Raw genomic sequence first — 13,511 nt, 5'->3', positions numbered from 1 at the left:
TTGATTGCATATTTGCCCTAGTTTATGGCTTTAGTGTCTGTCAGGAAATCAACAAACATTTACTGAATGCATTCTGTGTTCAAGGTCATTCAACTTTCAGGGACTCTGCTTCCTTAGAATGACATTCCTACTCACTGCAACTGCTTTTTAAAATTCTGAGCTACAATCTGCCCTGGCTTCTGTTACCTAGCAGCTGTGCTAGCTGCTTGTGCTATTTACTGCTGGCCTCCTGCCTGCCTGATTGCTGGTATCTAATAGACATCATCAGGTTTTGACTGTGCCCTCCTAGCAGGGGCCAGATTACTTAGCCCCATGTATTCCTCATTTTTCAACCCTCTGCCTGGTTCTGTGATGCACTGTATTGCCTGGCCCTGAAAATTAAGGACCTGTGATAGGTCCGACTTGCCATATTGTCTGGTTCTTGTGCCCTGGCCCCTGAACTCCAGACTCTCATCTTACTGTTGATTCACAAATGCTTCACCAGCTGGCATTTACTTTCACCAAACAAAAAGCAAATTTATTCCTTTTAGGCTAGCTCTCCAGCAGTGTGATGCTGAAAAGATCATGGAATTTATCTATGATAATCAGAGAAGAGCCACTTAACAAGTTGAGAAGGGCCATGTGCACATTGCTCAGGCAATCCTGAAAAGGGCCCTTGAGAGTCAGGTCAGTGCAGAGCACAGTCTTAAACAAAATAAACTAGCCATTATTGTGCAGCCTACTGAATGCAAAATTGTCAATGGGATTGGAATCTTCTCTACTTTAATCTAATGATAACAGTAATAGTAATAGTTTACATGTATTCATTCACTTATTCAATAAATGTCATTGAGTGCCTATTATGTACCAGCTATAGGGTAGCTATATGTCTCTGCCTCCATAGAGCTTATATTCTAGTGGAGAGGGACAGAAAGTAACCATTTAAACCAAAAATCACGTAATATAATTTTATGAAGCTTCAAGTGCTACAAAGAAAATTAAACAAGGCAATAGGATAGAGAATAACTGATGGAGCTACATTAGGTAGAGCAACCAAGAAAAGCCTGTCTGAAGAAGTGACGTTTGAGCCGAGACCTTGATGATAAGAAGGCAGCTGTGTAAAGACCGGGGGACAGACCACTTTCAGACAGAGGGACTCTTTTTTTTTTCTTTTTTTTTAATTTATTTTATTTATTATTATTATTTTTTTTTTCTTTTTAAATTTATTTATTATTATTATACTTTAAGTTGTAGGGTACATGTGCATAACGTGCAGGTTTGTTACATATGTATACTTGTGCCATGTTGGTCTGCTGCACCCATCAACTCGTCATTTACATCAGGTATAACTCCCAATGCAATCCCTCTTTTTTTTTTTTTTTTTTTTTTTTTTTTTTTTTTGAGGCGGGTGCAGCTCTGTCTCCAGGCTGGAGTGCAGTGGGCGATCTCGGCTCACTGCAAGCTCCGCCTCCCAGATTCACGCCGTCCTGCCTCCAGCCTCCCAGTAGCTGGGACTACAGGCCCCTGCCACCTCCGCCCAGCTAGTTTTTGCACAGCAGTTTTTAGTGGACACAGGGGGTTTCACCGTGTTAGCCAGGATGGTCTCGATCTCCTGACCTCACTTGGTCCCGCCCGCCTCGGCCGCCTAAAGTGCTGGGATTACAGGCGTGAGGGCTCCCAAAGTGCTGGGATTACAGGCGTGAGCCACCGAGCCCGGCTGACAGAGGGACTCTTTAAAGCACCTCTCACTCACCTCTAAAATGAACCAAAGAACAAATCCCTAAGACTCTCAAAATACGTTGTGCTCATTAAGAACAACACATTTTGAGTACACTGAAAAATGCATCCATTCTTAAAGTAACATTTCTTATGTTCTGCATGACTTCCACAGGCTTGGGCAATGGCTAATCTCTGCCACCCACGAGCTGGCTGCATTTTTATTGCTGTATTCAGATTTCTGGATATAAAGCAAAAGAAACCCTAGACACCAAAAGCATATCATTGCAGTTACATGTTTGGATGTGAAGACTAAGAGAGGAAATAATAATTTGAGAAGCCATTAATATAGTGTTTTTGGAAGGGCAGAGAGACCTAAATTTGAGTTCTGGCTCAAAACTTACTAGTAAGGTGTCCTTGGGCAAGTCATTCAATCTCTGAATCTCTGTTTCCTCATCAGTAACAATAAAGTTTTACAAGGATCATAATGATGATGTATGTATGTAAAAGTACCTAACATGCTTATAAGTTTTCGATAATAGTTGAGTTCTCAATAATAAAAGCCTCAATAATAGTTGGTTAATGTATCATTAACAATTATCTGTATAAAGTGTTAATTTGAGAATCCTCAAGCTCCTCCATGCAGTTTAGAGCTATCTGGGTCCTGTGAGAGCCACAAAAGAAGTATCAGAAATGGTAATTTGTTCTCATGTTCACTCAGCCAGCAAATGCCAGAACTGAGATTCTAACCCAGTGCAATCTAACCCAAGCATCATTCTCCTGCCTCAGCCTCCCGAGTAGCTGAGACTACAGGCGCCCTCCACCGTGCCTGGCTAATTTTTTGTATTTTTAGTAGAGACGGGGTTTCACTGTGTTAGCCAGGATGGTCGCGATGCCCTGACCTTGTGATCTGCCTGTCTCGGCCTCCCAAAGTGCTGGGATTACAGGCGTGAGCCACCACGCCCGGCCTCAAGCACCATATTCTTAACCACAGTACTTATTGCCTCTGTGTAATTAGAATGGTAAAAAAATAACATGGTCTGAAGACAAAAGAGAAAGCTTGGTAGAGGAAGTAGCTCTTGAAATAAGCCTTGAAAATTTTTAGGCTATGCGTAGACTGAGAAGAGGGAATGGTATTTCAGGTAGAAAAGCAAAGCATAAAACATAGAAGTGGAAACAAACAAACAAATGGACATGGATGGTCAGTCTGTGTTAGGGAAGAGCCCAAAATATGTGAGACCACTAATCTATCAGTCACAAATCTGGCAGCCCCTTCATTAAGCAGATCACCTTTCATTTTCTCATTCTTTTCTTGCTCTTCTTAAAGAATTAACTAACCTGCTCTTTGATCTCTCTTAGGCTCTTTGAGACTCTTCAATCACTCTTCTGGTCTGTATTTGGCCTTTTAAATCTATATGTCACCAATGTGAAAGCCAGACACGAATTCACCGAGTTTGTAGGAGCTACCATGTTTGGAACATACAACGTCATCTCCCTGGTAGTGCTGCTGAACATGCTGATTGCTATGATGAACAACTCCTATCAGCTTATTGCCGTGAGTAGCTTTGCTTTACAAGGGTGCTTACTTTCGTTTCAGGATGGGGCAACATTGGCATGGAGTCCATCAGAAGCTCAATGAAAGAGTTCGTCTGCCTCAATTAATTTACATTAGCTTTCCTAGTTGTTAGAGTGAATTATTTCTTTCCAATGCAATTGAGTTTGGACTTTCAGTCTATAGAATCTTGATCATTTAATATAAGTTATTCTAGTGAATAAGATTTTCTAGTTACTTATTGAAAATATTTCTAAATTTCAGAATCAATTTTCTTGCCTCAGTGGAAAACTTGGGGTTTGAGCACAATTTGGCTACAATGTGTCACCTCACTCATCTCCAGGGTTAATTCAGCTGATCTGGTTCTCTAGCCAAGAGAGCCCTATCTCCCGCTTCACTGCAAACATCTCCCTCCGAAAACTAAGAACCACATTGACAAGGATGGTCTTCTCAGAGAGAGACAGAGAGGGGAGGGGACTACATTTTTTCCTATTTAAAAAATAGAGATGGAGTCCTGATATGTTGCCCAGGCTGGTCTGAAACTCCTGGCCTCAACTGATCCTCCCACCTCAGCCTCCCTAAGTGCTGGGATTACAGGCATGAGCCACTGCACCCAGCCAGTGGCTATTTTTCAATCAAGTATATATAAGTAACCGCACTCCATTGTGAGACACTCTTAAGTAGAGTCCATTGCTGAATTTTTTTGCGCCATCATGTTACCATTTAGATCAGCAATGTTGATTACCCTAGACTAGAAATAGTGAAAGTGTAGGATACATTATCAATTCAGTCCCTGCCCTGATTTTTTATGTCAAAGTAGCTATCTAACCTTAGCTTATTTTATTTTAATCTGCATATAATTCCTAGAAATTGAGTTTCAGCAAAGGAGTCCTCATTACCTGAGGTCTGATTTAGTCAGGCATTAGTAAATTTGGATGCGTAGTTCCTACTATAATGCTAGAATACCCACTCTGGATCAGTCTGTTGCTGAAAGTTTTTGCTGTAGCAGAAAAAGTACAAAATAAAAAAACCCAAGTCTTGTCTTCCTTTCTAGATGCTATTTCTCAGATTTGGTTTGCCACTGAGGAGTTATTTAGCCTATAGAAAAGAAGCTTAAATTATTTGTTACATATACATAGATTAGATATATATGTATATATATGTGTGTGTATATATATATACATATGCACATATATATATGCGCGCACACACACACATACCCATACATACACATTGTCCACATCTTAAATATTATTAATAGTGAATGTGATCCATTTCCACTAAGAACAGAACCAAAAAGAAATGGAGCAGGAGGCTTTTGAGTTACCTATTTGGGAGAAATTCCTAACTATAAATGGCAATGTAATAAATATATTCTCACAGGTGGGTCTACAGAATTTCTGTTATTGGAGAATTTAAAAAATTAGGATATAAAATTGTCTGCTAGGATAGTTTAGATAGTAGGTATTTAGGTGGTAGAGAAGGGAGAGGACTGTAGTGGAAAAAAAGATTTGAAGTTAATAAACCAGGGACTCTAATCCTGGCTCTGTGGTTTATAACTGTATGTCTTTAGTAACTTACTTTCCCCTCTTGAGCCTCAGTGTCATCATCCAAAAAGTGAGGGTTTTGAAATCAATGGTTTTTAATATCCTTGCTAGCTCTGGCATCCTATGAGTCTGGGTGCCTACAGATAAACAAGATAGGCTCACAAGGTTCCTTCCAGCACTGAAATTCTGTTCTTCTACTGCATTTGAAATGCAATATAGTTCAGTTCCATTCATTCATTCCCCCTCATTCAAACAACTAGGCCAAGAACTCTGAAATGATTTATGTTCACTCCTAGTCTATCTCTATAAGGGGGCAGGGGCAGGCATGGAGTCTCAGGAGTTGACTTTTCCATCCCCTCTGCTTGGCATTCTATCCTTCACCCCTGCCAAAGATGGCAATATTCATGCAAAGGTATTTGTAGTTTTTTCACTGGGTGTCTGACAGCGGATTTTTCCTTGTGACAGTAGAAAAGGGAGAGCTTTTCTTGTCACCTAATGCAGGGCTGTGGTCCTTCTCACTGAGCTCAGTGACATTTTCTAGGAAGGGTGAAAATAATCAACTCCAGCTCTCATCACCACCTGCTGGTAGTAAGTTTTGTTTTAATGCCACCTACAGCTGCACCCAAAGAAAACACATTGGCTTGGGAGGGAACCAATGGTAGCTAAATGGAGTCTATACCATCTCATAAATCTGAAGTCATGGCCAACTATTCTGAATAATATCTTTACTGCTGTTCGATCCCATGGGGTGTTTTTACCATTTGTAAGTGGATTCAGTGGGATCCAGTGGGATGCTGATATTGGACAACCTGATTCCAAAAATACCTGGATCTGCTTAAGTGATAAGGACCAGACAGTAGATTTAATTTCATTTGCAACATCTCTGCTTCAGTACTGAATGTAATTTTTACAAGGTCCTTGGTATAGGGAGGAAGATTACAGAAAGGGAAACCACTGAAGACAAATTTCTCCTATTATAAAGGTATCACAGGCTGATTCAGTCTAGGTAGGGACTGAGTTGTCGACATGCCTCACTGTGAATCTAATTTGTGTACATTCTAGGACAGTCCTCAAGAACACCAAGTAATAACAATCCCTTGAAGGGTTAAGCTCTTTATCAGTGTTCCATGCAGGATTCAGAGCTGCTGGTGATGTGAATATATGGCTCTGTAGCAATTTGTATTTCCATGTCAGAGGAGGCTCTACCACAGTGGTGTATAGAGTTATCCTTAAGATACAGTGAAGCAGGAATCACTCTAGGCCTGTGCTCTGTGGTCCCAGCATCAGCAGGTGAAGCTGGCCATATTGTATATTATTGTTATTGGCAATTAGCAGTTATTTACTTCTCTTTTTATTCTTATATCTCCCTCAATCTCCTTATTACTCCCAATGACATTTTAAAAAATGCATCTACCTTGTCACTGCTGTCCTTGATGTATAGGCAGAAGCTCCATCAAGCAAAGCTGCCCTCGGTGCCGTGTTAATCAGATTCATCCATTTAAAAATATTAGGTGGAAGAGATAAGATCAGTCCCACAAAGTTCATTACCTTAGGCCCTATTCCTATCCCCTACCCCACCCACAATGGGCATCTCTGTTGCCTAAGATTAGTCCTCCCAAAACATAGTGCTCATAATGGTCTGTGATAAAGCCTCGTTCAGCAAGTTAATAAGAACCCTTGGTTTCTTTGGCTGCCGTGGAGTATTTGCTCTAATGCTGAAAATAAGTAAACAGCACTTGCTTCACTGAGCCACAGCTGCTGGATGGCTTGGGGAGAGTCCAAATATATGTAATTGGTTGTCTCCCTTAGGGTGGCAACATTTGGAGGCCCAGATGATGAATGGACTCTCCCACTGCAGAAGACATTCATGCAAATGATGACATTCATCCAAACAAACCTGGCACCACAGGATAAGAGGCAGGACTAGAGAGGGCTGTTGCATACCATCTAAGTGCCAAGAAGGGCAGGTGGTCTCCCCACCCACCCCCAGTCATCTAGGACCAACCTCAGATTCTCAAAGCAGAGACTTTCAAAGCAGAGACTCTCAAAGCAGCACTTCACACACAATACCATGATTTTAACTCTCTATCAGCCGGACTGATAACCAACTGCTACGCACTGATATGGCTACTCAATTGTGAAAATATTGAAACATTTCCATACCAGTTGGTAAATAGCTGTCACTCCAGCTGTTCCTTCTACGACATACCCAGACCTCCTCACAATCCAGCAAGTAAAGGGTAACATCTGGAACAGCTGGTAGAATCTAGGACCCTGCTCCAGCACCATAACTGGCCTATATTTGGATTGACTAGTTTCTTAAACAGTCTGAATATCACTATAGTAGGCAAAACCCTAAAATGCTCCCCCTAGATTTCCCACTCTAATAATCAAGACTATTAATATGAAGAGATACCACAATTGTGATTACGTTGTATTATGTGGCAAAAGGGATTCTGCAGATGTAATTGAGGTTAGTATTCAGGGAGATTATCCAGGTAGGCCTAATCTAATCACATGAGTCTTAGGAGCAGAGTTTTCTCCAACTGGTAGCAGAAGGGAATGTCAGTGTATTAGTCTGTTCTCATGCTGCTATGAAGAAATACCAGAGACTTGGTCATTTATAAAGAAAGGAGTTTTAATTGACTTACAGTTCCACATGGCTGGGGATGCTTCATTAATCTTATAATCATGGCAGAAAGAAAAGCACGCAGGTCTTACATGGTGGCAGGTGAGAGAGAGTGAGAGGGAAGTGGGAAGAGCCCCTTATAAAACCATCAGATCTCATGAGAACTCACTATCATGAAAGCAGCATGGGGGAACTTCCCCCATGATCTAATCACCCCCCAGGAGGTTCCTCCCCCAACATGTGGGGATTATAACTTGGATTGTAATTCAAGATGAGATTTTGGGTGGGGACACAGTCAAACCATATCATTCCATCCCTGGCCTCTCCCAAATCTCATGTCCTTACATTTTAAAACACAATCATCCCTTTCCAACAGTCCCCCAAAGTCTTAACTAATTCCAGCATTAACCAAAAGTCTAAGTTCAAAGTTTCATCTGAGACAAGGCAAGTCCCTTCTGCCTACGAGCTTGTAAAATAAAAAAAACAAGTTAGTTACTTCCTAGATATAATGGAGTTACAGGCATTGGGTAAATACACCCATTCCAAATGGGAGAAATTGGCCAAAACAAAGGGGCTACAGGCCCCATGCAAGTCCAAAATCCAATAGGGCAGTCATTAAACCTTAGCATTTCAAAATGATCTCCTTTGACTCCATGTCTCACATTCAGGTTACAATGATGCAAGTGGTGGGCTCCCATGGCCTTGGGCAGCTCCACTTCTGTGGTTTTGCAGGGTACAGCCCCCTCATCCTGGCTGCTTTCACAGACTGGTGTCGAGTGTCTGTGGCTTCTCCAGGTACATGGTGCAAGCTGTCAGTGGATTTACCATTCTGGGGTCTGGAGGATAGTGGCCCTATTCTCACAGCTCTACTAGGCAGTGCCCCAATGGGGACTCTATGTGGTGGCTCCCACCCCACATTTCCCTTCTGCACTGCCCTAGCAGAGGATCTCCATGAGGGCTCTGCCCCTGCAACACACCTCTGCCTGGACATTCAGGTATTTCCATGAATCATCTGATATCTAGGTGGAGGTTCCCAAACCTCAGTTCTTGTCTTCTGCCCACCTGTAGGACCAACACCACATGGAAGCTGCCAAAGGTTGGGGCTTGTACCCTCTAAAGCCATAGCCCAAGCTGCACCTTTTAGCCATGGCTGGATCAGTTGGAAAACAGGGCACCAAGCCCTTAGGCTGCACACAGCAAGGGGGTCCCTGGGCCCAGCCCAGGAAACCATTTTTCCCTCCTAGGCCTCTGGGCCTGTGATGGAAGGGACTTCTGTGAAGGTCTCTGAAATGCCCTGGAGACATTTCCCCCCATTATCTTAGTGATTAACATTCGCTTCCTCATTACTTATGCAAATTTCTCCAGCTAGCTTGAATTTCTCCCCAGAAAATAAGTTTTTCTTTTCTCTCACATTTTCAGGCTGCAAATTTTCCAAACTTTTTTTTTTTTTTTTTTTTTTTTTTTTTTTTTTGAGATGGAGTCTCACACTGTCACCCAGGCTGGAGTGCAGTGGCATGATCTCAGCTCACTGCAACCTCTGCCTCCTGGGTTCAACCAATTCTCCTACCTCAGCCTCCTGAGTAGCTGAGATTACAGGCGCCTTCCACCATGCTTGGCTCATTTTTGTATTTTTAGTAGAGACGGGGTTTCACTATGTTGGCCAGGCTGGTCTCGAACGCCTGACCTCGTGATCCACCCTCCTTGGTCTCCCAAAGTGCTGGGATTACAGGTGTCAGCCACTGTGCCCAGCCCAAACTTTTATGCTCTGCTTCCTACTGAATGCTTTGCTGCTTAGAAATTTCTTCTGCTGGATACCCTAAATCATATCTCTCAAGTTCAAAGTTCCACAGATCTCTAGGGCAGGGGGCAAAATGCCACCAGTCTCTTTGCTAAAGCAAAGCAAGAGTCACCTTTATTCCAGTTCCAAATAAGTTCCTCATCTCAGCCTAGACTTCATTGTCCATATCGCTATCAGCATTTTGGTCAAAGCCATTCAACACGTCTCTAGGAAGTTCCAAACTTTCCCACAGTCTCCTGTCTTCTGAGCCCTCCAAGTATTTAAGAAGTTTCAAACTTTCCCACATTTTCCTTTCTTCTTCTGAGCCCTCCAAACTGTTCCAACCTCTGCTCATTACCCAGTTCCAAAGCTGCTTCCATATTCTCAGGTATCTTTACAGCAGCGCCCCACTCTTGGTATGAATTTACTATATTAGTTCATTCTCACGTTGCTATGAAGAAATACCCAAGACCGGGTAATTTATAAGGAAAAGAGGTTTAATTGACTCACAGTTCTGCATGGCTGGGAGGCCTCAGGAAACTTACAATCATGGCAGAAGCCACCTCTTCACAGGGCAGCAGGAGAGAGAATGAGTGCCAACAGGGGAAATACCAGATGCTTATAAAATCATCAGATCTCATGAGAACTCATTCACTATCATGAGAACAGCATGGGGGAAACTGCCCCCATGATTCAATTACCTCCCACTGGATTCCTCCCATGACACATGGGGATTATGGGGATTATAATTCAATATGAGATTTGGGTGGGGACACAGCCAAACCATATCAGTCAGCAATCTGAAGCACAAGGAAGATTTGATGTGCATTGCTGGCTTGAAGATGGAGTGGGGCAAGTAGTAAGAAATTCAGGCAGTGTGCAGGAGATGAAAGAGGGCCCAAGCTCTCACTATAGAAATGAATTCTGTAAACAACACATATGAACTTGGAAGCAAATTCTTCTCCAGAGCCTCCAGATAAGAGCTCAGCCACATTAAGACCTTAACTTCAGCCTTGTGAAGGCCAGTATGACTGGAGTGGAGTAACCAAGGGAGGAGAGGGAAGTAGGAGATGGAGTCAGAGAAGTAATGGGAGTGAGTGACAGATCACCTAGGGCCTCATGGACCATTGGAAGGATTTGGGCTTCTATTCTAAACATGATAGGGACCCATGGGAGGGTTTTGAGCAGAAGAAGTACATGATCTAACTTGTAGTTTAGTAAGATTGCTGTGTCTGATTGGGAATAGACTAGAGTGGGATAGGGGCAAAGACAGAGAGACCAATTATGAGACCATTGCACTAACCCAGACAAAAGCTGGTGGTGGTTTTGGCCAGGTTGGTCATGATGGCAGCAATGAGAAGTGGTCAGATTCTGGATATATTTTGAACTAGATCAGATGTGAAGTGTGAGCAAAAGAGAGTAGTGAAGAATGTCATCCAGGTTTTTTGGTCTGAGTAACTGGAAGGGTGGAGTTGTTCATTACTGAGATGGGGAAGAGTAGGAAAGGAGCAGGCCTGGTGGGGGAAGGAGGTGAAACAAAGATCCAGAGTTGACTTTTAGACATGTGGAATTGGAGATGCCTATTAGACATCCAGATAGAGGCATTGGGTAGGCAGTTGTCTATAGGTCTAGAGGAGAGTTCCAGGCTGGCAATAGAGATTTGAGAGTTACCAACATATGTGTAGTATCTAAAGCTATGGAACTAGATGAGATCACTAAGGGAGTGAGTGTGGAGAGAAAAGAAAAGAGATCTGAAAATGAAGTCTGGGGCACTCCGATATTTAGAGGTTGGAAAAATGAGGATGGATTATCCAAAGAGACTGAGAAAGAACAGCCAGAGAGATGGGAGAAAAAATCAAGATAATGTGCTATATTATAATACAATATTATTCCCAATATGCTAATAAGTCATATGCTAGTAAGTGGTACTGTCTGGATTTAAATTGAGGTAGTCTAACCCCAAGACCCATGCACAGAACCTCTACACTATCATGTCGACACTTACCTTGAGATCAAGAAGCACCTGAAATGCACTTTCACTACAAGGGCCCTAACAGACCTTCTTTCCTTTCCTCATTTTATCACAACTCTGAACTGTTCAGTCTCCTTGTCCTATCAGTTCCAGGGACAAAAGGGCTCATTATAATCCTGAGGGGACGAAGAGCCCAATATCTGCCCTAATTTCTTCCAGGATAAGAATCACTGATGCTTCATCAACATACCTATTGTCTGTATCTCAGCTCTGAAGAGCCATCTCTTAAGAAAACAGAACAAAACGTAAACCCTGCCACCTTTCATTTCCACTAAACAGTCCAAACCATGGAAGCTATAGTAAGTCTAAGGAATAGTATAGTCTCTATTCAGGTGAAGGGGTTGCTCAATTCAAGCTGTAGGAATAGCATGACATTGGAGCAAAGCCATTTCAAATTTTAATAACTGTCTCTTCCCTTTGGGATACCCTCAAGCAATCTAGGTATTTTTCTCATCTCAGCTTGTGCTTTTCCCTGTTGCCAAACCATTGTCTGGAATCTGATCAAGGGTTGCTACATTTAACTGAGGAGAAAGAAAACATTCAGAACTATGGAGGACATTTTAATAGTGCCCTCCTCCCTTGGGTAATGTGGAATCTATGAACACCTGCTGATAATCTCATTTCAGTCAACAATTTACATTTTCTGATAGATTCTGTAAGAGTTACAAGAGCTAGGTGCTGTAAGTGGTATAAAGGGAAAGACACAGTTGATACCATTAGGGAACTTGTAGTTTAGAGGGAAAAGTCTGACATGAGTAAAACAACAATAGCACTATTATCACGAGAATAGTAGCAGTGATTTCAGACAGCATGGGCTCAAGAGTAGTCAGACTGCCTGTATTTGAAACCTGGAGAGCCACTTACTGTGGTTTTGGGCAACTTGACCTCTTTCTGCCTCATTTGACTTCTCTGTAAAATAGAGAAGATAACCAGGTTTTTCATTTGCTGCTTACTCTCAGGCCTATTCCCTGCCTGTTTCTTGTATCAAGAAACATTCCTCACAATCCTTTGCCCTTTGGTGTCTGAGCAGATTCAACCAATCAGATGGTAGGAGGAAGGGAGAAGCTAGAGTGTTTCTTCCCCATCCCATCCTCACTTATTTCGGTGCCTCCAGCAGCAGCTGTAGCTCCTCTGGGGCTCACCTCCAAATACCACCAGCCATCTCCTCCCTACTTGGCCCTAGCTTTTCAGTGACTCACCATCTTGGCTCAAGCTCCAGCCAGAGTGCACTAGTCTTGGATCTAAGAACACTACCTCTTCCTGTTGACCCTCAAACTCCAAAGATAAGAGGGGCTTCCTGTTGTTGCTAATCTCTAAGTTGCCTTACTATTCCCTTTTTAACTTGTCAACTCTTACATGTAACCAATCCCTGCATTAAATCTTGATTTGAAAGTCCTAGCGTGGGCCGGGTGCAGTGGCTCATGCCTGTAATCTCAGTACTTTGGGAGGCCGAGGTAGGTGGATCACTTGAGACCAGGAATTTGAGTTCGAGACAAGCCTGGCCAATGTGGTGAAACCCCGTCTCTACAAAAAATACAAAATGAGCTGGGTGTGGTGGTGCATGCCTGTAGTCCCAGCTACCCAGGAGACTGAGGCACAAGAATCGCTTGAACCCAGGAGGTGGAGGTTGCAGTGAGCTGAGATTGTGCCACTGCATTCCAGCCTGAGTGACAGAGCAAGACTCTGTCGAAGAAAGAATGAAAAAGAGAAAGAAAGAAAAAGGAAGAAAAGAGAGCGAGAGAGAAAGAAAAGAAAGAAAGTTAGAAAGAAAGAAAGAAAGAAAGAAAGAAGAGAAGAGAAGAGAAGAGAAGAGAAGAGAAGAGAAGAGGGAAGAAGAAGAGAAGAGAAGAAAGAGAAGAGAAGAGAAGAGAAGAGAAGAGAAGAGAAAAAACAAAATGAATCAAAGTCCTAGAGTGATTTCTGTTTTCCTTGCACCCCAACCAACACGTATCTGATTGAATCATTGTGAAGTACATTTAGGAAGTACAAATTGAACCGAGCCTCGACGAATCAGTCAAATTTGGAAAGACAGAAAAGTAGGGACGTGGTATCAGATTTCATTTTTGGCAAGGAAATAGCTTGCACAGCAGGGCGGATTGGCCTAGTGTTTATCAAAGGCAGTAACACTATAAGGATTGGCTTCAATCTTCTCTGACTCCCATACTTTAATTCCCCAGGAAAGTATCTTTTCAATAGGCAGTGAAGTCCCCCCTGCCCCAAAAATGAGGAGAAGCAAATACAGCAGTCGCATCTTTAGGAACTGCATGACAAAGTGCAGA

The 13,511-nt window shown here is 42.5% G+C and overlaps 1 protein-coding gene across 1 annotated transcript in view; it reads left to right on the top strand.

Moving 5' to 3' along the window:
• Positions 1–3,791, top strand: part of TRPC5 (transient receptor potential cation channel subfamily C member 5) — a 257,934-nt gene extending 254,143 nt beyond the window's left edge. Inside the window, exon 7 of the mRNA XM_031660502.1 lies at positions 3,055–3,791. Within this exon, the coding sequence (XP_031516362.1) occupies positions 3,055–3,334 (280 nt within the window). The 3' untranslated portion in view covers positions 3,335–3,791. The remainder of the gene's footprint in view (positions 1–3,054) is intronic.
• Positions 3,792–13,511: the final 9,720 nt, after the last annotated feature.

Source organism: Papio anubis, chromosome X (assembly GCF_008728515.1).
Source record: "Papio anubis isolate 15944 chromosome X, Panubis1.0, whole genome shotgun sequence".
Taxonomy (NCBI): Eukaryota; Metazoa; Chordata; class Mammalia; order Primates; family Cercopithecidae; genus Papio; species Papio anubis.
The sequence above is the reverse complement of the archived record's forward strand: the minus strand, read 5'-3'. Positions and strand labels throughout refer to the sequence as shown.